This window comes from Osmerus eperlanus, chromosome 9 (assembly GCF_963692335.1).
Source record: "Osmerus eperlanus chromosome 9, fOsmEpe2.1, whole genome shotgun sequence".
NCBI lineage: Eukaryota > Metazoa > Chordata > Actinopteri > Osmeriformes > Osmeridae > Osmerus > Osmerus eperlanus.
Window position 1 is genome coordinate 8,443,600 of NC_085026.1, and position 24,166 is coordinate 8,467,765.

Below are 24,166 nucleotides of genomic sequence, written 5' to 3' on the forward strand. Positions count from 1 at the left end.
AAACACTGCAAAACAAAGGCTGTACCAAGTCTGGGAGTAAATCCCATCCTCAAAGTCTTCCTTAATGAAAACATTATTTCTCTCGACATGCATGTCGGTCTTAACACTCACTTCTTAATTCCTTTCCATTGACACATGTTCACGTCTTATCACACAAACACAGAGACCCTCACACACACACACACACACACACACACACACGCATACGCATGTCCGTCTATCCCCCAGAGCAGTGATGACATTGGGGGTGTGATATGCAACAATCCTGCTGTATAGCCTTCAAGAGAGCCTGGGGAGGGGAGTGAGACCTGGCTCTGCCCCTGGTGCTGCATACATAAAACATCTCTTCTGATTGAGCTGGTCTGGATAATTCAACCGGCAAGCTCTGTCTTTGCTCTCTCTCTCTCGTCCTTTCTCTCTGTCTCACTCTCTCTTTCTCTCTCTGTCTCTCTCTCGCTCTCTCCCTTTCTCTCCATGAATCATTCGCTTCTGCTCTTGTGGTGCATTGAAATGGAAAGAGGGCAAACTAGTGGAAGAAAGGTGAAGAGCTGAGAGATGCCGTCATGCATTAGTCAATCGTTTTGTCTTCCTCCCTCTCTCTCTCTTCCTTCTCTTGTCACTTTCTGTTCCACCTCCTTTCCCATCTCGCCTCCTTTGGTGCTGATGTTCCTCTGCGTTTCCTGTCATCCGTGGAGAGGTCTGTTTGGCCTAGTGCAGCTCTCAGCCAGGCTGTTTCTGCTCTGCTGGAACTCCCCAGACAGCCAGACATGCCACAGTAAAGAGTTGATCAGGTTATGCTGTGGTATCTCTATGCAAAGACGTCTGGCTTTCCGTCTCTAAACCTCAGGCTTTACCCGACAGGCTCCAAAACCTAGGAGAAATACACACAGTCTTTTCAATTCCCTTCCACCCCTGGAATCTTCCGTGATCTGATTGCGGTGTGGATGGCTCACTGGGTCTGGCCAGACTGGTAGGGCGTTCTCTGAAGCAGGTAATGGAAGTCGCTTACATTATTTTGTGTGTCACTCCAGATTCAATATTGTTTTATTCCTGACTGAAACTACAACAGTGAAGGCTGAACGGATGGCGTTCTAGTATCTAGAGATTTGATCATAAATTGAATTTTTTGTTGTGTGGTTATCCTCGATCTCCTGCGGCCTTCAACATTGGAGTCAAGAACTCGAGAATGTTTTTCTCTATGAGAATCTTCCTTATGAAATGAACCAGTAGAAAACAACCTGCAATATCTCTTGTCAACACAAGGTTGCTTACAGGGACGTTGTCAGGCCAGACCTATCACTTAGGACGACGAATGGGCTCGTTGGCCCAAGTTACTGTGGCAGAGTCTGAGGAATATTGATCAGCTCCTTTTTTGCAGATCTGTCCGTGCAAGCTGACTACTCTCTCCAAGGCAAATATTTGTCTGTTCTCCCATCAGCCTTGAGGTGGAAGGGTAACAAATGCCCACTTCTATGTTGCTCCAGCAAACATTTAGCATGCCGAGTTTCCCTGCTGCCTCACTAATAAATACCGAAGACCGGTGGGATATGCTGATCCATTCATTCCCCCGCTCGGCGATTCATGGCTCTCGTCAGCTCACGGGCCAGGTGTACCGGAGCTGTGCATTTGATTTGCTTTTCTCCCACGTCATGAATCAGATTCCCAAACTGACACCGATGCACTTTCTGAGACGTTCCTGGCGGAAGCCGCCCTCCCATCGCTCATCCACAGCGCCAGCACACGCCCAGTCCGCCCTTCTGCTCGCCCGTCTCAGGTTATCAGAGACCTCTGTTCAAACCACAAGACCAGCAGTGGGGGCAATTCCAAACAAATTACCCTTTCTTTGGGGAGGGGGGGCCTTTACACGGTGCATGTTCACACATACATACTCGCATACGCTGATTTACAGCCTGCTCCTGGGTTATGTTCCAAGTCTAACCAGTAAACCTGTCTAGAGGAGGGTTTGTCTTCAGCAGGACGTCCACATCTCACTCCATGTTCAGTCTTCCCGCGGACATTCATCTTATAGTATGGCAAGCAGCCTCCCTCCCTCCCTCCCAGCGTATTTATGGAGGATTATATCTGAAAGGCGGAGAGGTTGAACCGAACGCAGCACCTTTTATTGCATCCATTTGTTATCTATAGTGAATGCGGGAAACCATGAATAATTCTCACAGAATTCTCAACCGACTGATGGAAAGTCTGATGTAAAGAGAACGCATGTGCATATTTACACACGCACGCACACACACACGCACACACACACACACACACACACACACACACACACACACACATACACACACACACACAAACATAACACACTCAGATAGTCGTTGCCCTGCAGAGGTGGTGGGAGGTGTCCTGTGACAACAGTCCCAGTAGAATATGATTTGCATCATAACAAAGCCCCATGACTAAAGGAGGAACACAAACATTTCATTTTAAAGGTCGCCATTTACACACTTATAAGCCCTTTCTTGAGTGTCCTCTTATCCACAGTATCTCTTGGAATACCAATGTGGTTTACTGTGTGAAGCCGGCCACTGAATATGCGAGGACAACAATCCCAGTCATCCCTTATAAACTGTAATAAAGTATTTGTGCATTCCATTATGCTAACTAAATGGCCAACACTTTCCATTGCTGATACGCCCATAATCCATCGAATAGGCTAGCGTTCAAGGTTCCATCTTTCTGTAGAGATCTTGGAGCTGCCAGTCTGTCTCAGGGACGAGCCCCAAGGAGGAGTCGAACTGGAGAGCCGCTTTACGGGGAGGGATCGAGCACGATTGATGTCTTCAGATGTAATTGATTCACAGCCGTATCTTATATGCCAGGTCACGCAGATGATTCTTATATCATTTTAAAGTCCTATTGATTTCCGAGTGCACGGATTTGCTGAGACGATGCTTCTGGAGTTAACTCTATCAGCCTAAAGAGAGTGAATTTATCTGCAGCTGGGAATCTAATGTCTCGGGAGTTCTGTGTTTTAGAGCACATTTTCAGTCCAGCTCTGCTTGGTAAGAGTGGAATTGGAGCATGTCTTTACTGCAGGCTGTTTTGGAGCGCTACTGTGCAGCACAGTACATGTTTCACTAAGATTAGAGCATTGCTCTCATAACCTTGGGTTAAGTACAGCACAGCACAATACAGTGATCCTCCATGCTTACACATCACATTCCCAGAATGTGTTACTACAGTAGCAATTAGCCTATATTTCAAGGAATGCCCTTTTGAAGTTAGGGCCAGCGTAATTGAACAAACCCATACAGGACTCACAGTCCCTGTCTTTAGTTTGCCACAAATGTTCGGAATGGGCTGTGGGGCCGTGAAGGATTAGTGTTCCCATTGAAACCTGCAGTCTAGGCTAAAACTACAGCAGCCAACCATCTTTTTTCCCCCAACCTATTTTATTTAGCTGTTAAACCTGCAGAGTGCTAGCTTTAGAAGCTGGGCAAGGATCCAGTCCTAGTCTCCAGATCCCTGACTTGGACCGTAACTTTCTAATCTCCTCCCGGAGAGAGGGAGAAGGGGTGTGGAAGTCAGAGTGAGTCAGAAGCCTTTTAAAACAGAGATCCTGCAATACTACCATAACTTAGATTATGCCGGCTTTGTTTGTTTACACTGAACCAATGTATGCAGGGAATGTATCGCAGAGAAGCCCCAGTGGTGTGGTTGAAGAGGGACTGGGGACCTATGGACGGCTGTCCTGGACTTGCCTGGTCAGTGTCCTGTTGTCAAGTCTGGCAGCTGGTCAGATTCTCTTGTCAGCCGGGAGATGCATTCAAAGTGCCAAGGGACCAAGCTAGCTTGCGCTGGTCGCATGTGTGAACACCCAGTTGCACAGCTATGCATGTGAAGTGGGGGTGGGGGGGGGGGGGTGGCCTTATATCAGCCCCGGAGCGGTTGATCAGTCCTGATGGAAAGCGACAGCCCTGGATGTCCAGGGTCTGAATAATTGGACCTTGTGGGGAATCTCAAGCTCGTGCAGGAAAGCAGCAGCATTGCATCACATTACTCATTGTTATGGTCGTCATATTAAAAAAAGCTGCAGAGAATGGACCTCTCTGCAAATATTTTCCCTCTCTCGATGTTGTCCTTAGATTATCGAGGAGATCTTCTGTAAATTATTGTGGTCATCTACAAGGTAAAGCCATTTAAAGATGGAGCTCTGTAATCAGAGACAGAGAGATGGCAGCGATAAGCCCCAGCCAAACTGAGCGATAATGTATGTTTGAAGCCTTGCCTGGCCACTAGTCTCAACGGGAATTTTCTCACCCCAGCAAAACATTTAACGGCACCCTGTTAGGTACTTTACTTTCAGCTGACCCAGCTTTTTTTGTGTCTATAGAGTTAGTCTCACACTTTAGTTAGTTTCTTATAGTTTTCCCTGAAAGGAGCCTGATCACACTTTCTGATAATTGGCCTCTGAACCATTGATCTTTACCCCTGCAGCCGTTTCTCTGTTTCGGCTGGGAGTAACTCTTTAATAAGAAAACAGCTAATAAAAAGCAGAGCTCAGCCCTCAGAAGGATCTACATTAGAATTTGGATGGATGCAAGTTTTAATTAGGAACACTTATTGCTGATAGCTTTTCTACAGTTTTGTCATCAAGTTTCTTTTGGCTGCTTGTTCACATGTCACATGCATGCCACATGTCTTTAGTTTATTACATTGTTGTCCTAAATGAGCATCCCAAACGGGACAGAAACTTGAGAACCTGGTCTCGCCTTCCAGACTGAGCAAGGAGGAGAGTCAGTAACAGGTCAAATGGCTGCCACGGGTGGAAACGTTTTAAACATCAAAACAAGCTTGTTGATAATGTGTCTAAACAGACCACATTTTTACTTTGAAACAATGCTACTAAGAATTCCCTTATGCCATTTCTAAGTCAGGAAACTCCTGTTATTGTTGTGTGTGTGAACTGAAAGTGAAAGGGATGGGGGAGAACTAAAGAAAGCAGTCATTGATAACCAATCTTCATGAAGACTTCCTTAACAGCCGTCTGTGTACTATCATGCTATGTTTACATGAGGGCAGTGACCTCTTCTGACCTCATCATTCACCTGCACTATGTAGAGAATGTGGCTAGTAGCTGACAACAGATATGTGAAAGATTACTCCCAGACTATACACCTCCCATCATCCATCACTTCTGCCATAGGGGCCTGGGTGACACTACTTTAGTTCTGTTTACCAGCACTTTGCAGGAACCCAGTTATCTCCTACTGTGGACTTCCTCTAATATGATTTCTCCTCAGTAACTATACAGATCTTCCAGGAGCTGTATTTCAACAGTTGTAAAGACAAAATGTCTGCAGTGATAGGTGGGCGAAGTCACATGAAACACAACATCAACAAAAAAATTGCAATCGCATTCCCTCGGAAAATGTTCTTGCGCCGGTCTCAAATTGTACAGGATGTACCAGGACAAGAACAGGAAGATGGATGATGTCAGGAGCAACAGGAGATGTCGTTGGTTCTTTTCTCATGATTTCTCTGAAGGGTTGGTCCCAGGTGATTTTAAACAAGGAAGACATCCAAAGGCTTAGTCATTTCCACTGGTGATCACACCCTGTCAGTCAAGCCCTCATCGTATTCATTGGCCTAGTCCTGATACTTTAGGAACTTGTAAGAAGGCAAGTTCGTGCAGTTATAACCAAAACTTTGAATTTAGTTTATGAAAAAATAAATAACTTCATAGACATTCTTTGATAAAGAATCAGACAATCGTTTGGGGTTCTCTGATTGGAGGGGTAGCTGTCTCTGAGCCTTGCCTAAGACCCAGGCGCTGTCCTCTGGAGTGTCCTGACCTCAGTTGTCCTGGTTAGTGACCCCTGACACCAGTGATGAATGTTAAGAGGGACTTCTGGATGGATGTCTGTAGTGAGAACAGCCTCCCCTTTCCTACATCATCTGGGCCGCATGTGGATCCAGACAAAAATCCTCGTCCTCTTCCTCTTGTTCTTCCAAATCTCTCTCCTCCCTCCCAAGGACAACCTGGTTTGTTGTGATGAACGACTTGAAGACTGGAAGAGGTGGAAGATGGATGCTTGATCCATTACAAGAAGTGCTGTCTGGGACGAGACATGGCAGGAGTGCTTTAAAACGTCTCCGAGTCACTGTAGCAGTACTGTACGATCAAAACTGACGTGGTTGTTTCAACGTGACACGCTTGATTTAATCACACTAGCTCTCTTATTACTCACCTTGCCGTTAATACAATTAGCCGTTCTTTCTGATGCAGTGATTCATGTTTATCTAGCCTTTACCTCAGAAACCAAGGCAGATTCAAGCCTCCACTTAAGGCTTTGAAGTGCTCTACTTGGCGGGAGTCTAGGTTCTCCATCGCAGCAGAAGTCCTGAACTTCCCTTTATGGGCTTCACAGCCAATGGCATGTCGATAAAACCTTTGCGAAGACATTGGCCAAGGAAAGATGAACAAACACTTTGCGAGGGACAGTGTTTCACCTCACCTTGGGTCACACATCATTTGAATAATGTACTTCAGAGAAGAATCCATGGACATTTACATAAGCTTTTGCAAACTATTATGTCTCGCTTTCTAAGCTTGGCACAAATTGTTGAGCAGAAACCTGATGTGTATTGTTATTTCCAATAGCTAAATAAAATAGTTACATTTTGTATGCAAATGATTTGAATTACATTAGTCTAGAGTTTACTACATGCAAACTACAGGATAATATTTATGTGACAGGAAAATGGATATGGAAATTGGACTGTAATATTCAGCTTTGAAATTACTTGACCAATAAATGGGATTTTACAGAATCAATTATTCATTAGCCAACATAATAGTCCAGGTTTTTACCAGGAACTGATTATCTTTCCTTTCTATCCCACTCTCAGACCTTGAGGCTAAGTCGACCGACTCTTTCCTCATACCTTTTGACCACAGCAGTAGACATCTCGCTGTCTCATTAGCCTCTTCTTGGTAATCTCTGTTCATGACTGGCAGATCAATGAGCAGCGTGGGGTGATTTTATCTGTTCCTGGTCCGACAACAAATCCAGATCTGCCCTGCTCAGCTCAGTACCTTTCCAGTGTTTTTCCTCGTTAATCAGGCCTGTTCACTCCTGTTCAGTCACTCCCCTCCGGCAGAAGGCTGCGGTCCATCAGGACCAATACCTCACGCCACAAAAACAGTTTCTTCCCTTCCGCTGTTGGCCTCTTCAACAAGGCCAAGGGACCACACTGACTCTAATGACTTCTTGCTTAAAACACAATGCTTTGCACTGCATTACAAAATGGTATCTTGTACATTTGTATTTTTTGTAATATTTGTATTTTTGTATTTTTATATTGTAATTTACGGCAACTTATATTTTATTTTATTGTATATTTAATTCTATTCTAATCCCACTTAGTACTGCTAGTTTATGTACCCTTAGTATAGATAGTCCACATATTTAAATTTTAGGTATATGTTTATTGTATGCACCTTCCTGCCAAAGCAAATTCCTTGTCTGTGCAAACTTTCATGGCGAATAAATCCCATTATGATTATGATTATGATTCACCTCCCATTTGGGCAGCCATGCAATTCTTAATTTCTCTCACTCACCGAGGATCCTGTTTAGACACAAATGACACTCTCACTGTGAGGAAAATGAGTTAATGGTCTCCAGCCTTGTTCACTTAGCCTGGTTGTGGTGTCCTCAGGTCGATTAGCTCTGTGCTAATCTCTAACACAAGGGCCACTTTTTAAAAGCTCATTAGTGGTAATGTAATGTGTGCGTGATTGCTTTCTGACTGTTTGCTGTTGCAAGAGTAGAGTGAATGCTGTGAGATGTTCAGCTCCAAGTTCTGTTTGGAAATGAACGATGGTGACAGATTTCAGTTGGTGGTTCATGTTCACAAGTAAGCCTAGTTAGTTGCTGACCTATTACCATAGCTAGGACAATATTCTCACTGAAGTACTGGGTTAGCTATAGGTCGGGGAAGCGTTGTCCAATTTGGTTCACATACCAACTATTCATTAATCAGTAAATCATAATGTTTTGCCCCTTTATAATTCAAAATAATCTATGAAACTTTTGGTAAAATATCGAGGCTAATTTAAGTTTATTTTCCCATCATTTATCCTGCTCACATACTTTCTAGATTCCTGTGCAATCAATGCAACATGAATCTTTAATCCTATTGGTCAGCTCTACTGAATGTCCATTCATCTCTCGGATTGATGTGAAAGTTGACTAATGCTGTTCTAACATGATGGGTGCTCCCTGCTGTCCTTCCACCACTGCACACTTTACATAACACTCTAATGACATACATTGATCTCAAAACTCCATAAAAAGGCGGGGACATTTCTTTGGGCGGCACAGTTAGTTGAGGATGTATTGAACCTTCACGATAGCCCACACTGAAGAAGTACCCTCTAAAAGTTAGTTTTTGAACTTGAGAGAATTGGTTCACTATGGTCTGTAACTGTGTAGGTGACACTCATGTCTACATTTATCACTTCTGACACTTTCTATGCCAGAAAATAATCAGTAGAGCAATGATTAGCCGACAGTATGTCTTACTTCCACATGACACAATCGCCCCATGAGCTCTGATGAAGGGTCATCCCTCAGTAAATGATTGAGGATTCAAGTCCCCTGCCCAAGTGTAATTAGTTTGGCACAGTCTGTCCCAGAGTGCCATACCCTTCCTGCTCAGCTCTGCCCCTCTTTAGCTCTGACACTCCAGCATCAGGCCCATGCCCAGCTTAGCAGTTCTCTGACTGACGTTCATGTTAATTGTGTTAATGAAGGTCATTCTGGTGAGCAGCTGGAGATGCTTTCTGTCCCTACAACAGTCCCAGTGGGATAACTGGGGCCTGGCAAGAGACTCACCAGGAGCCTGAAAACGCCATATGCTCTCCACCCACCAACTAACACCTCTCATGGAGCTGCCTCTGGATAGCTCCCCTGATAGACCTTGGAGGTTCAGGGAGAGTTGGTTGTCATTGATGTAGGACAAAATAAGTATTTCTGGCATTTTCTTGCCATGAGGAAAACATATTATTTATTCACCTCTAAATGGATCGCCTTGTTTCTTCACTCCCTGCATCATCAATATTCTAACAAGGAGTCTTTTATCGCTCACCGCTATGAGAACAAAGACCTTTCTCTCTCTCTGTCCTTCTCTCATCCATGCAGAGGTGTGTACTGTATTTGGGTCTATTGTGAAACAGCAGGCCACACTGACTTTGGCGTGGAAGTATTCCACAGGATGTGTGTGTGCTCATCTCCATCAAAAGCTGCAACCTCAACCAACCTCCCCTAACATATTGACATGATGCCTATGGCTTTTGCAATATACCAAGGTTCAAGGCGCAGACTCTGACCAGTTGTGGTGGGTAGGAGAAGGCTGCTGGGAGCAGGGGGATGGGAGGGGTTGCTGGTACACTGGCATAGTGGCTGGTGGGTGGTAGATGATCTGGAAAGGTCAGACAGGATGAGGACTGGCATATTGGCATCTCCCTCTCCCTGGGCAGCCTGTTGTCTGAGCCAGCTAGGTGACAGCAGGCCACAGGGCGTCTTCTGTCTCCCTGCAGGCGCTCCTCTCCTGGCCCCGGGTGGGTTCCTTGCTGGTATTTCACTAAGGGCAGGATTGTATGCCCCCTAACCCCCCCCCCCCCGGAAAAACACAGACGCACAGTGGCACGCACACACGGCCGCACAAGCACATTCTTCCCACGTAGGTCACGGCGTGCCAAACGGATCGACCAGAAAATATGTTCTGCGTCTTTAAGATCATTTTGGGGAGGAATTTCTACACGGTGTCCCCATCTATTTGTCTCCTGAATGGTATTACCAGCCATTCAGAATAAACTGAGGAGGAGAAATGAAGACAAATGGATGTTCTCCTCTGTGACGCTCCCCTTTAATCCAAGGCAGGAAGAAGGGATTGCTTCATATCATTCTCATAACCCCCTGCTTCTCTCCTCCTAGATGGAGCATCCTTTCAATGAAAGCCAGATGGAACCTCGTCTAGAGGGGAAAGGAAACTTTTTCTTCTCCGTTACCATCTTTCCTGTCAGAACAGACCTCCAACCTCTAGTCAAGGGCAGAGAGTGTGTGTGTGCGTGTAAATTCATGGAGTTCCACCAGGGACATATTAGCTATCTGTGCCTGGTCGGTACCTCCGGGTTACCCCTCTGGCTCTCGCTCCCTAATCGTTAGCCTGTAACTCCATCTGACCCACTGGAGCCAGGGTGAGCCGGGCTGGGCCGGACTAGAGGACTCTGGAGGTCTGATTAAACCGACGGGTAGAGGAAAGTAAAATTACGCTGTATGTGCTCTTTTCTGCTCGTGTGGTTCCTGCAGGTGGGATTGCCAAGCTGTGTGTGTGTGTGGGGAGAGTGCTCGTATTTTTTGAGTGACCACTCTCCCTTGTAAGCTCTGACCTTGGTATTGATGTGAGACTTAACTTTTAAAGCTCTTGTCAACCCAGCACCTTCCACACACGCACACACGCACACACCCTCACGTTTGTGAGGGTTGGATGGCTCATGTCGCCTTAGGAGGGACTTAAAAGGCAAGGTAAAGACCCTGTGAGGGATCTGGCAGGTCTAATTGGATACTTGAAAGGAGTATTGATTTGGTTTTGGGTTTGTCAGTGTTTGCATGACTGAACTTTGCTGATGTTTCAGTACTCCGTTGGCGGCACTTCCTGACACTCTTCACCCAACACAGCTCTCTCCCTCCATCCAACCAAACTACTTTCTTTTCAAGTTAATCTTCTTTAGTTCCTTTTGTGCATTTATGTTAAATAGCAACGTCAAATAACATTAAGTGCAACCGTAATGTAGTCGACTGAGGAAAATCTTTTCTTTGTAATGTACTTGGTTCTACTTTGATGGTATAGCTGTAACTCTTTGTGGTCACGTTTGCCTTCATTTATCAGCTGGGCCTGCTTGGACTGTGGTCATAAAGTTTGTGTGTCAGGTATGGGATCCTGACAGGGTGTCACATGCCACAACTGCTCCACCAATTTAATGTATCACTTCAGAAACACAAGGAGAACAAATTCTGCTTTGTTTACGAGACCACATGGCCCTCTCCACCCCTGTCAACATGCATCCCAGACTCCCTCGGTAATGAGAAACCTGAATTATTCATCCTACGATCCTCCCATCCTTGGAGGAAAGCGTGGCCTCGGCCAGATGTTCCAGAGGAGGACAGGAGGGAGGGATGGATGGATGGAGAGACAGCGGCAGCATTAATGAATGAGGAGATGCATATCCTGCTGGGTCTGTGAGATGTCATGTTTAAGAGCTAGAGAACCGCCTCTGCATTAAGAGTGTGACAACATGCCATTAGTTTCTTAATTCATTTCCAATGATTGTAACATTTGAGTTGTAGTACATGAGTTTTGTTCTTGACATCCCTTTAGTTGAGTGAATTGCACAATCAATAGATTTGCATTATGCTACAGCACAGGCTACATCATTTGAAGCATTATGTAATATCTAGAGACCCACTAAGTTGCAAGAACTAGATGTTACTGAAAGAGCTGCTTTGATGATGGAGATGATAAAGGATTTAATTTAGCAGCTATGATGACATGATAGCTCTGCAGCTGCTACCACAGTCAGCCGTATTGCTACTGCGCAAGACAAATCCATTGCATTGTTATTCAAAATGCTTTTTCTACAACACCTGGGTGAAATCTTTGTCCCTTAAAAACATAAAGACCATTTAAGTATTTAAGTACATTTGAAGCCTTGTGTTTGTCACAATGGCACATTTAGAAGGATATTTGGGTTTTTCTGTGGCCGGTTGTGGTGTCAAGACTGCAGAAAGAGGTTCCGGTGGAGGTGTCTTGACTAGAACTGGGTGTGACTGCTGAGAGGAAGATAGACTGATGGACCTGTGCATCTTGGAAGAGGCTGCATCAATCACTTACTCTGGAGGTGGTGAAATGTGGTCAGAGGTTGACATTTAAGATGCAGAGCTATCACCCATGGGGAGAGACATTCCAATGTCGATATGACAAGAATGGAAGAATGACTAATAACTGTGATGCTATCAAGACTGAGATACTGCCGGCTTGTGGCTGACAGGGCCATCAGACTCATCCCTATCACATCCCATAGTTTTGACCGACTGACCTACGACTTGAACTTCTAAGTTCTGCGATGCCGCCAACTTGAACAGAGTCCTTTTGAGGTCTTGAGGTGTCAAACCAACCTGTTGGTTTGACACAATGTTCCACTTGCCAAGAACCCTGTCGAGTTTTTTCTCCTTGTTCCTCCTAGCCTGAAAGGCTTCCCCCTCTCCTGTGTTTAATCTTGGAAAGATATTTCAGATGAGGCTCTTAGCTTGTGTGCCTCGGAGTGGTGGCATGCTTACTTACAAAGTGTAATTGATGATTTGAGGGTTGTGATAGAACTGCAAACCACCCACCTCAGAGAAAACAGCACAAATTGTACATAATTGCCAATTATATAATCTTGTCAAGTCTTTTTTATCTTTTGAAGACACACTTTCCACCCTAGACATGATGGTCTTTCACAGCATACTAATGGGAAAATATTGTTTACTTTTGTTGTCAAGAGTCTTCATGTTTTCGTCTGTTTTGGAGACCTCTTTCTCTGAAGTTATACATCACAAAGCATTTTCTGGCAGTTGGATCATGCTGTTATTCTCTAAGAGACAGATGGTGTCTGAATGGATAACAGCGTATGAACAATCTTTATTCCTGGAAGTTTAAACAGACTTGTATTATCTTATCTCAGTTCTCCTCCAAAATTGGACATGGTCAGTGTCCTTTAATGCTTTAAATATGTTTAACACAATCTAAATCAGAACAGATGGACATGGAATTATATCAGTTGAACGAAACCACGAAGGTCTGTAATTGAATACCTCTGTTTTGACATTCGGTTGATTTTTCTTGATCCATGAAGGCTTCAGTTCTGAACTTGACCAAGAATGACTGACCTGTAGACAAATCCTCCATAGAGACCTCTAATTTTTTCAATTCAAAGGTTGCTAAAGGTTTGCATTCTGGTTTCGGATGTGTAAAAAGCTGTACTGCAGCCATTTCCGTGAGGTTAAGTCATCTAGGAGAGGTAGGTGGTCAGGAATGCTTCCTTTAACTGTTTGAGATCTCTGAGGAAAGCAGTGCCTGATGTTGTCCAGAGCGGATACATATGCATACTGTAACCTGAGCCATTCATTCAGTTTATTTGCTAAGTTAAGTTGCTCATGTTTCATGTTTTATCGTCTTCCACAGAGAGGAATCAACTCATGTTAACCCTACGTGTCATATTTACGTGTATATCCATGTCATATTTTATCTCTACCTATTTTAATCCCCCTAGATGACCCAGTGGTTCTACAGTGTTTATATTTCGTTTGCTTACAGTGCTAGAACTAGTCCATGATGTTATTGATTCAACAACAACGGGGGGGAGTGAGTAACAAGCAGGTCTCTTACACAGGAGGGTGGGGGGGTGGAACAGAAGCCCAGGGGCTGTGTCCCAGTGTAATTAAATGCTTCTCTGCCTCCCCTCCCCATTCTCCAGGCCCCGGCTCTAGAGGAATGCTGGGAATGTGAACAGGGGTCTTAGCTGAATGGCTGGGTTATTAAGTGCTCCATGGAGTCCCGTGTGATGAACGAGCGAAGGGGCCACAGTGCGGAAGCCCGGCCTCGCAAGGCAGCCTCCGCTCTCCCTGGACGAACTGAGGGAATGAGATGGCGAGGAAGGAGGGTGAGGGGAGGATGAGAGGAGGTGAAGAGGAGCAGGAGGAATGATGAGGAGGAGGAGGAGAAGAGATGAGGATGGCAGGAGAAAGTGTGTGGTTGAAGAGATGGATGACCTTTCCACTGGGGAAGCAAGGACTGTTTTCTTTATTCTCGTGTTTAGTGATGGAGCTGGCCCGTTTCCTTAGGTTAACATCCCTACAGCATAGAGAACCCTCCCCTGATACAGAATGCAATCTGGTCCTGAACTCTTTTTTTGTAGTCATAGTACAGTAGCTTGTGTCTTTGTCATTGCTTTGGGTGTTTTTGAAGTTGAATCTTTTAAAATATGTGTCCTTGTCCCTACTCTACAGCTTTGAAATTGCAACCCTGATTCTTGTGATTCCTTTGTACACTGCCCGCATTCAACTGAACAGATACAACTTTCTACGCCATTTATTCCTCTACTCCCGGGAGCTTCAGTTGAAAGGAAGATGACTGGCAAGTCGAGTTGATCTCTCACTGTTCAACATCAAGGACATTGTCCTAATCTCAAATCTCCAAATCAGACATTTTCAGGTCACAATACAATATTTTGCCATCTCTAAAATGCTTCTAATTTACGATAATGATGTTGGCCTTATGTACATTAAATACCTTCCATATTATAGGTTTATCTGACTAAACTAGATTTAGAAAAACATTCCCCCAGATCCTTGTCAGGCAAGCCACATTAAGCCTGTGAGCTTTGGAATCTGTCTTGTCGAGGAAATTGCTTTCCTTGTTATTCTGTGGAAATGATTCTCAAAGACAATTTAATGGTAGCAATTCTCCTCCATCTCATCTTCTATTCGTCTTTTTTCCTCCCTCATGAATTAGGTTGTGCTCTTTAATCTCCCAACTTTGTTCACGATTCTGATAGCTTAGCGAAAACATCCCTTGTTAGAACCTCTCCAGGCTGTTCCCAGATCAGAGTCACTCCACTCAACTCCTCGTGTGTGAGTGTGTGAGTGTGTGAGTGTGTGAGTGTGTGAGTGTGTGAGTGTGAGTGTGTGTGTGTGGGGAGAACTGACTCCCTATCACTTCATATCTCATTAGCCACTCATCAGGATCGTCTCCCTTACGGCAGCACAACCTGTCGACAGGAATCACATCAGACCCCCAACTCGTGTCAGCGTCTGTACTCCTGTGGAGCCAAACAATCTTGTTTTATTACAACATCCCCTCTGCTTCCACTCAGAAACTTCCCCTTCGTTTTGAAATGGCTGACACATGATTTCTCCAGCTTTTTAAAATTGCTTTGATGTTCTGTTGCATGTATTGCAAAACGGACTTGAGGAGATGGGGGAGGATTGGTGGGAAACAAACTAATTTAGGGTGTATGTCTAAAAGTCACAATAACCATGAGCAAGTCCACAGGAGAGTTCTCTGGTTTAAGATCTTTAGTAGACAATCTGACTTGTTCCTTTACCCATAAGTTGCCAGTGTTTAATAAACTTCACACAGAATTGCCAGATCAGTTCCTTCCCCCCCCTCCCCCAATGTGTGAAGTGCTTATTTTGCAACCGATACTAACCACATAAGTTTAGCTACTACTTTGTAATCATGTCGTGTCAATCCATTCTAATCGTGTGCTGTTGTTGTCATCATAATGATTGTTAGTGTTCCCCCATGCGTATGCTGGATGCCAACTCTCACAGTCATTTGCTCTGCTTCCTATTTTGATGTTGAGCTGTGGGTAATGAGCCGTTTAATTTAAAATACTGACGTGGAAAAATCTATAAAACACTTGACTATCAACTGTACAAAGACATGGTTTCTCTATGGAATTGATATGAAGAACTTTTATTTCTGTAGTCAGGTTTCAAAGGGTTCTGTACCTGTCCAGTTTGACAGTTGGGATGATCAAATGTTGAGACAGAATTATTTCCTCTCTTTTCAGAGCTCCCGAACTGCTTGAATCCGGGCAGGATATGCCCCTCATTTTAATAACAAAGGGAATGTCACTGTCTGGAGATGAAAAGAGAATTTTGGTCAGCTTCAGTCAGATCCAGTTTTAACACATCTGATTGTTCCCTTTCTTGTGCAAACACCCTTTCATATAGTAAAAATAGCCCCTGAAAATATGAATAGGAGGAGATATAGTGGATACCATGGATAACTTTGTCTCAAGGTCATTCAAATACATGAAGTAAATTTGTGAATTAGCCTTTAGACCCAAGCATGTATTCCAACCTGGGGGGCCACAAGCTTTACAAAAACTATGTCTACCAACCACTTCTTATTTTTTCGGACAAAGACTCCATTCTTGGAGTCTTCATTCAAAAGTGCATATGGTTAATGTCATTGGGTCTCCATCACGTGCCAATGGTGTCTGTATCTGTTCAATGAGTGATTTATATGGTCTACTACTGCATAGCATTGAACGAGGCCAGTCTATCTCAAAGCTATTATGTACCATAGGGTACCCCCTCCTCTCCACCACTGGTGCCCTACTACTGCATTGCAGCCATCCTGCTTTGGACACAGTGAGCCTTGTCTTGGAGCCCATGAATAGACTGTAGAGGGGATTGTCATGGCTCTGGGTGGGTGATGGGCTGGCCAGTGTTTGGAGAGTGTGCTACAGTGACAGGCTTTTTGCTGGGGGTAACAGTGTGTTCCATCACAGACAGAGCAGGGAGGGTTTCAAATGGAGGCATAATGATAGGGCCAGGCTGAGAACACCGTAATAACACGTCTTCTTCATTGTTCACTTGTGGCCCTTAAAGGTGGGGTAGGCAAGTTTTGCGAAGCTAGCTATTTTAGCTTCTATTCCAAACCATTATATCCCACTCCCTCACTTCAAAGCCACTCCCACAAAACACATGAACGCGCTGCCTGACTACAGAACTACCGGAAGACTAGTCTAGTTCGTCCACGAGAGAGTTTGGAGGTAGGTAGACAGACAGACAGACAGACAGCCCATCCAATCATTAGTCTCGGAAAGGTCTTAATGATTTGTTTTGTTTATTACAGTCCTGCGATGCCCACAGATGTCAGTTTTATTTCATATTACCTTTAAATGTATTGGTTGCTATCAAGATATGAGGTTTATTTTGGCAAATATTGCAAAAAAGTGCTTCTCAACAAAACATTTTTTAGATAGATTTTGTCTTTGGTAGCCCAAAGAGGAGGGACAAGCAACAAACCCTGGCCTATTGTTACAAGATTCCCTTTTCTTGAAGGACCACTGAAGTATTATTTTCCATCAAGTATTTCCTTAAAAATGTTCCTGTAATGTAACCATATTTTCCATTCACTGTAAATGAACACAAACTACATAGGGATTTCAACAGCTCGGATGTCTGAACATAAAGTGACAGTTTGATTCCAGAGCTGTGGATTGAGACCATGGGGGCGGTAATTTAACATTGGTATCTCGGTGAACTCTGCTCTGTGTGGGTCCCTGGGGTTATCAGTGGTTGTATTCCAAGGCTAACCTTATCCCGCTGAAGTGGGTCTCGGCCCACTTAGAATGTGCATACATATGAACCTGCTTTTCTTTTGGATATTGCTTCCCTGTCACTTCTTCACAGTGCAGACAGAGAAACAGAGTCCTCCAGTCTAGGATGAGGACAGTCCATTAGATGCAGTCACTGTTTCACAGAGTGGACACTGTCCAGGACTCTACACAAGAAAGACAAATGGCTGACGGTTATTTAACCCAAAGCTTTTTTATTCCAAACTTCTTGAGTCGTCTGTCCCCAGAAGTTGCAGTCCTGGCCTGACAATTCTAAGCAGGTGCTCTTTGTGCCTATGCAGATGAGATTGCCATGGGAACTGTCTGGTTTAGGGTGAGGGGTTGACCGGGGGACTGGAGAGTCTGATTTCTCAAGAGATCTTCAGCCCACCTGGGTTAGAGAGGGGCTGTGAAAGGCCCTGTGAGGGTGAGAAGAGGGGAGAGGAAAAGAAAGCCATAGCATGCAAATCCAAAAGCTCTTTCATCTTCCCCAGGCCTGACTAACAATTTCACTTACTGTGAACAAGGTCCCCGGAGAGAACGGTGAACTAGTCGAGTGCTCCAAGGTGTGTTCAACGCTATTAATTGCAGGTTGGCTGATTTCTGGATCTACTTCAGAAGGGAGAAAGTGTGTGTGTATGTGGCGGGGGGTTGATATGTCAACTTGGGGTCCAATTTCAACTAGGCTGTAGCTTTTTTAGCGTGCTGGAGAGGGATGAACTGTGCCTGACCTCTTTGCACATTGTGTTACTGTGCATGTCTGCCACAGTGACCAGTCTTTGACTCAATATTCTAGCCCACGGCTGACTGACTCCCGACATTTCTTTGTGTACAGTGTAGATCGATAGGGGATCGATAGGAGTCTATAGATAGAAATTCTTGGCTTTGACATCAAAGAAGTTGATTTGACATCAACTTCTAAGTTTTTCTTTTCTCAGCTAAAATGTAATACCCATGTGGGTGGTCTCTCTTCAAATTCATTAAGTCTCTATTTTGCCAATCGTGTAGCTCAGATAAGTCTGCAAGCATTTAATTGCTAGCAGCTTGGCTTATGCTTTGTGTATCGTGTTTGTTTTGATTGTAAGAAATTCCTTTTAGCCCTGCTGTTATCATATTCAGAATGTCTGCATTCCATTTTCACAGCATGCAACCTGCACACTTCTCACATGATTATTTGCACCTCCTGACAACAATAGTTTTTGCTGGCATCCTCTACGTCGCTGGCACTGCTACGTTAACAACCACAACTATGACAATATTTCCGTTAGCTTGTTCTGGGAACGGATCCCTTCGGGATCCTCTCGATTGGGTTATTTCCAGCCACACGCCGTTAATTCAGCCAATCATAACATGAGCCTGGTCCTCATGAGAACATGAATGTCACCAGCAGAGCATGTGACAGGACATGGACAGCTACATGGCCTTTCATCCCACATCCAAACCACAAGGAAAGAAAAATAAAGAGGGATCTTTATAGTCTGGTCTTTGTTCCCTTGTCTACTTTCACAAACTGCTGTAGTGTGATGGGTCAGGAGTTTGTAATGTGACTCGAACCAATCCTGTGTTTTCAGATCTGATCAGAAAATATGGACATTGTCTGACTGTTTGATATTTTGTAGGCTATTTGTTTTATTGACATTCTTTGGGAACAACCTCTATTACAACTTGCACATTTTACAACTATAAAAACCACAACAACATTAAACATTCTTTTAAGAGCTTATGATCTTGGGGAACTCTCTGAGAGTGTGTCCTAAAATGTCATTAATAAACCCAGCATTAAATTCTAATCTCAAATCCTTAACAAGATCGTTATGAAAGCAACCTGACCCTCCATGTGGGAGGCAGGGCCGCCAAGTTTTTCATAAGCTTCGTTCTCTTTGTTTGCTCTTACAAGAGAGCCAAGGTCTCTGCTGACGTGCTGTAATTGCCTGATCAGCAAAGAGACTCTCTCAGTCAAGGTGTGAGTCAACAACAGAGAGCTGTAAGAAAGTGAATGGAGAGGCTCAGAGGCGCCTGACTGTTTAATTCAGACCTCATGAAAAAGAAGAGGAGACCGCCTTGAGATCTCAGAGCTCCTTCACTGGTGTATACTAATGGCAAGGTGTCAAGAGAAAATCATGTTACTTCAAACTGAAAGATACGGATGAACAGAACATGAGTTAGGGTACTCAACGAATGTACCCTAGACTGTTGTTTCATCCATGTCCTTCGCAACGGATCCTTCAAGATGCGTCTCTCCCATAACGTGATGTTTCTCGAGTTACGGAAGCACTATTCTCATCCTGCTGTTGCTCCGATAGTGTTGAAAGCCTGTTTGCTACAAAGCCTGTGACTTGCCGGGTGAAGCAAGGTTTATGCTAATGAGGGAACTGTCAGTTAAGGCTCTGCAGTCCCTAAGGGAAGAATCATACAGTAAGGCAAAAACATGTATTTTTGTTACAGTATATAACATTTTTGTGATGACCTAACGGCATACTATTTCACCAAACTTCCATATGTCCCGTAATGCAAACTAAATATATAAAAAAATAAGTCATCACAACAGGTGTGCACAGTTCTAACAATACTTCAGTAGTTAAAACCCCCAAAATTCCCTCTATTTTACCAGACACAGCAGACAACAGGAACTTGCAAAAGTCATTCTCTCAGCACTCTTCACCATAGAGCTGGGTACTTTCAGATTCGAATATTTCTTCCTCGTTTCAGCGTACAGTTAGCTTTTGTCTCCATATCGGCAGGCAGGTCACACTTTCTATCTGGCCTGGGGCCAAGCATCCAAGGGGTACGTGGAGGGAGGTTGATGGCAGTAGCAATGTTATCACCTCAGCAGAGACTAGTCTGCTCTCACTACTTGCTCACATGCTATGATTGAATCTTTTGTTCAAAACTCCCCCTCCCCCCATCACTGCCCCCCTCCACTTATCAAGTGGTGCAGTAAAACCACTCTGCTGTTTAATCAGTTAGGGAGGGATTGTGCCTGCGGTCTGGACTGAATGTGGAGCGCTTGAGTGTTGCCGGAGTGGGATTATCACTTGTATTTGCTGACCTTGGTCATGAAACTTGAACCTTTAATAAAGTGGTCTATTGCTGCCTTCGGTCCCCTCTCTCTCTCCTGAGCCTTTTTGAAATCTTCAGATTGGAATCTTCCGTCGGTCTGTGCAACCCTCATTATATGATCAGATTCGCTCCTACTTTTTCTTATAGCTTGCTGCAGTCTGGCTCACCAATTCTCTTTGTACATAGAACAAAGAACCGTAGAAGCGTATCTGACCTAGGCCTAGCCGAGGGGACAAAACAGCGGTGATGTCCGGCACTAGTCTCATCTCCTGTCTGTTACACCCAGAGATCAAAAGCCCAAACTGTACCATAGCAATCGGATCCAGCTGTCTACATAGATGTACATAACATATCTAAACATCCCCTCTCTCCAGGGAGCCAGCTATCACAACAGACAGGATGATGCTACTCACTGTACAGTCAGAGGCCCAGCCCTGCCTACGATGTCTGAACGCATGGCAGGAGGAGGGTTGGGTTTGCCCTGTTCCACAAACAGACCTCCAAAACAACAAGGAGAGAGGGTGATAACAGCCATCCAGATGGGATTGTGTTTTTCTTTTGTTAGCACTAGAAACCGGCACCAGAACAGACGAGAACGGCAGTGACATCAGTGCTTCTATCCCTCCAAGATGACACAACGGCAGATGGAGAAGAGAAAGAGGGAGAGGAAATCGGGTCCTGTAAAAACAACATGGGGGCACGTGCTGTCCTTTTCAGCTCAAGTGACCGACCCATGCTCGCTCTGAGTCGGCTCTGGAATGCTGGGAGGTGAGGGTGTGGAGGCCGGACCAGGACATGTTGATGATGTCATGGGCCAGGAAGTGGATGCTGGATAGCTTGGCGTAGAGCCAGAGCACTGGCTAAAGTGCGAGTTCCTGTTGACCTTGCGACACGTGCTCCATGATACTTTCCGCTTTTCCCCTGTAAACCGTTCAAAGAGTAATGGAACACAAAGCTTGAGTTGTTTCTGATATCCATTTAGTTTTGCTCGACTGGAAGCAATACAGTTAGTGCATTACTTTTATCAAGAAAAATTGTGTCGCTTTTCTTGTGTGGGTTGCATCTAGTGATGTGTAAAAAGACCCAGCCATCTATAACCCTGAGCTCTGACAAGACCAATGAAGACAAGCTTTTATTTTCCTCTGGTTATGCCCAACCCCATCAGTCAGCAAGATAGTTCTTCTATAGTTCCTGGAGAAGACTCTTCACAGTGAGCGTTGTAAAAACCAGATTAGTGAAAACAATGGGACTGAATATAATAATGTTGACTTTGAGTCACTGGGCTAGTCTTCCTGTACCAAAGAACTTGTGTTGTTTTTGGCCTCGGCAGTGAGAATTCTATTGTTCAAGAACAACCTTTATTTTCTGCTCCAACACAGCTGCTATCGAGGAAGCTTGTCAATCTCACGGCCTGTGTAGACTGTAATAGACTTGATATGGGTGATGCGCGTCCTGTGTTCCAAAATGTCCCATCAATTGAGAAATCCACATAACACAACATTTATGGCAGTCCTTCGTGCAAGTGGTTTGAAGGCAATTTGATGAAAATCATTCTTTTTTGGGGGGGATTGTGTTTCCACAGTAACGAATAAGAAGCCAACGCATGTGTCCATCACTAAGGTGAAGCAGTTCCAAGGCTCGTCAGCGTTTGTGAAGAGATCACAGTGGACCATCGATCAGCTGCAACAGATCAACGGCATCGACCCCAACAAAGTGAGTGGGCGCCACGCACATGCATGCATGCCTGTGTGTGTGTGTGTGTGTGTATTTGCTTGTGTGCATGTATGTAATTATCCCCTTTTCCCAGTCTGGCTCTCTCTCATATCTCCCTCTATGGAGCTCTCTTTTAATTCCTGCATCATCTGTCTCTCTCTTTCTCCTTTTCGTGTTTTTCTTCAGGACTGTCCAGAGTTTGACCTCATGTTCGACAATGCCTTCGACCAGTGGGTAGCCGGCTCTGCTGGAGAGAAGTGCATCTTCGTCCAGATCCTCCACCATACCTGTCAGCGCTATAGCTCCCAGAGGAAGCCCGAGTTTATCAACTGCCAGTCCAAACTACTGGGGGGTAAGCAGAGCCCCGATAATGCTAACAGTTACACAACGCTAGTCCTAAACCTTAACTGTCCCCCTGTTTTTAACAACTAAAAACCTGGCTAAATGATGCTAAATTAAACCTCCCAGCTGACCGACTGTTTGATGGTGTATTCATAATTAATAATGCCACCCAACACCTGGTGAAAGCGCCTTTTTTGTTAAACGGCTTTGCCCGAGAAAGGCCAACACTCTGAAAGCTCTCAGTACCCCCACTGAAAGGTTAATGGGATTTTTTTTTTTACTTGTACAATAATTTGTATGCTCAAAAGACACAGTGTTTTATGAATGTAGATTATGCTTGCCATGCTTAACAACACCATGGTTTATTACTATCATTTATTATCCTCTTGGCCTTTGAAATTGCCATTCTTGGCTGCATTGAGAACCTTTTATTGATCTTAAACTATCCCTGTATGCCCTAGTAATTGTCGTTAGATGCTATTTTTGGAACTCAGAGGATATAAGAATCGGTCTATTGGGAGCTATTCAAACCCTTCTTCCTCAAAGGAAATTTAACTGTCCAGTAAATACGAACAGGATGTTAAAGACTAATTAAAAAAGAAAAATAACAACACTGCCAGTACTAGGATAACCTCAGTAGAGTTCATCCAGCCAGGTCTACTGTATGTAGAGACGTTTCCAAGCGCTCAGCCCCAGGGGGCCGGGTGGGACCGGGGTGAGGGTCCTCACCCTCCTTCTGAGCGACTTAATCAGCTATCGATCTGTTTACAATCCAGCCTCCCCATCTGTGAACACCACATAGCCAGTTTGTATTATTCATACTGTTATTTATGGAGCCGCCATATCCCCCTGACCCGCCTCCTGATTCTGTACAGGCGGACCTGAGACCTCAGATGGGGAGGACAGGTTTAAGCAGGCGCAAAAGAATTCAGAGTCTGCATGATATAATACAATTTGTGAGCTTGGTTTTGCCAAATGAATCACATTTCACTGAGAACCTACATATTCATAGTTTCCATTTCCTCTGTGTCTAAGTAAAACAAAAACATTTGCCCTTCGAAGCGTATCCAGAAGCTCTCCCCTGGCCCTCAAGACTATTCTGCCTTTGCCCTGACTCCCTCCCACACCCTCAACTACCATTGACTTCCCGATCACTCCCTCAGTGACCCTGCTTCGTGCGGTGGTGTAGTCGGCTGGGCTGATGGTAGGAGTGGGTAGAAGAGTCAGGCAGGCCAGTGGACCCAGGACTCTGTGGTTGAAGAGGGGAGGAGGATGATGGGGCACAGATGTTACCGTTCAGTCACACGCCTCAAGGCAGTTAGCCATCTTCACACAACTACGTGGGCCCCTGTATTTTAACAGGAGGAGGATGTACGCTTCTGAGGTCCTCGTACAGTATGGCTGCAAGGGATGTCTTTGCAATAGCCTGCCTCAAATGTTGCGCAGGCGATACCTGGATAATGAACCACGTTTCAACACTGTAAGATATCCTTCAGGAATATTATAGTGGCTGCCAGATTAATCGTCAGCATTAAATAGTTTCGGGAAGAATGACGGTTTCTCAAATGCTATCAGTGCTAAAAACCCTAAGATCAAATAAGCAAGGCCAACCCGACCATCCACAGCGTAGCCAGCGATCTGACGAGGAGCTTGATCTCCCTCAGCCTGCTGCATGGTTGGCGCCAAGCAGAGCTGACAGACCCGCCTGCCCAAGGCCGGGTTTCCAGTGACTGGAGCAGAGGAGGGCGATGCCAGCGGGCTGCCGAACAATGTCCCCTCCGGTTTAAGTCTCACACCAGTGCAAAACAAATCACATGACGCTGCTCAGGTGTGGGACCATAACCGTAC

General features: G+C 44.7%; 1 protein-coding gene across 3 annotated transcripts in view; it reads left to right on the forward strand.

Annotated features, from left to right (window-relative positions):
- Positions 1 to 24,166, forward strand: part of stxbp6 (syntaxin binding protein 6 (amisyn)) — a 51,482-nt gene that overhangs the window by 17,064 nt on the left and 10,252 nt on the right. For all 3 annotated transcript variants that reach the window (XM_062468854.1, XM_062468856.1, XM_062468855.1), the window contains exons 3-4: positions 21,846 to 21,976; positions 22,163 to 22,328. In XM_062468854.1, coding sequence (XP_062324838.1) covers positions 21,846 to 21,976; positions 22,163 to 22,328 — 297 coding nt within the window. The remainder of the gene's footprint in view (positions 1 to 21,845; positions 21,977 to 22,162; positions 22,329 to 24,166) is intronic.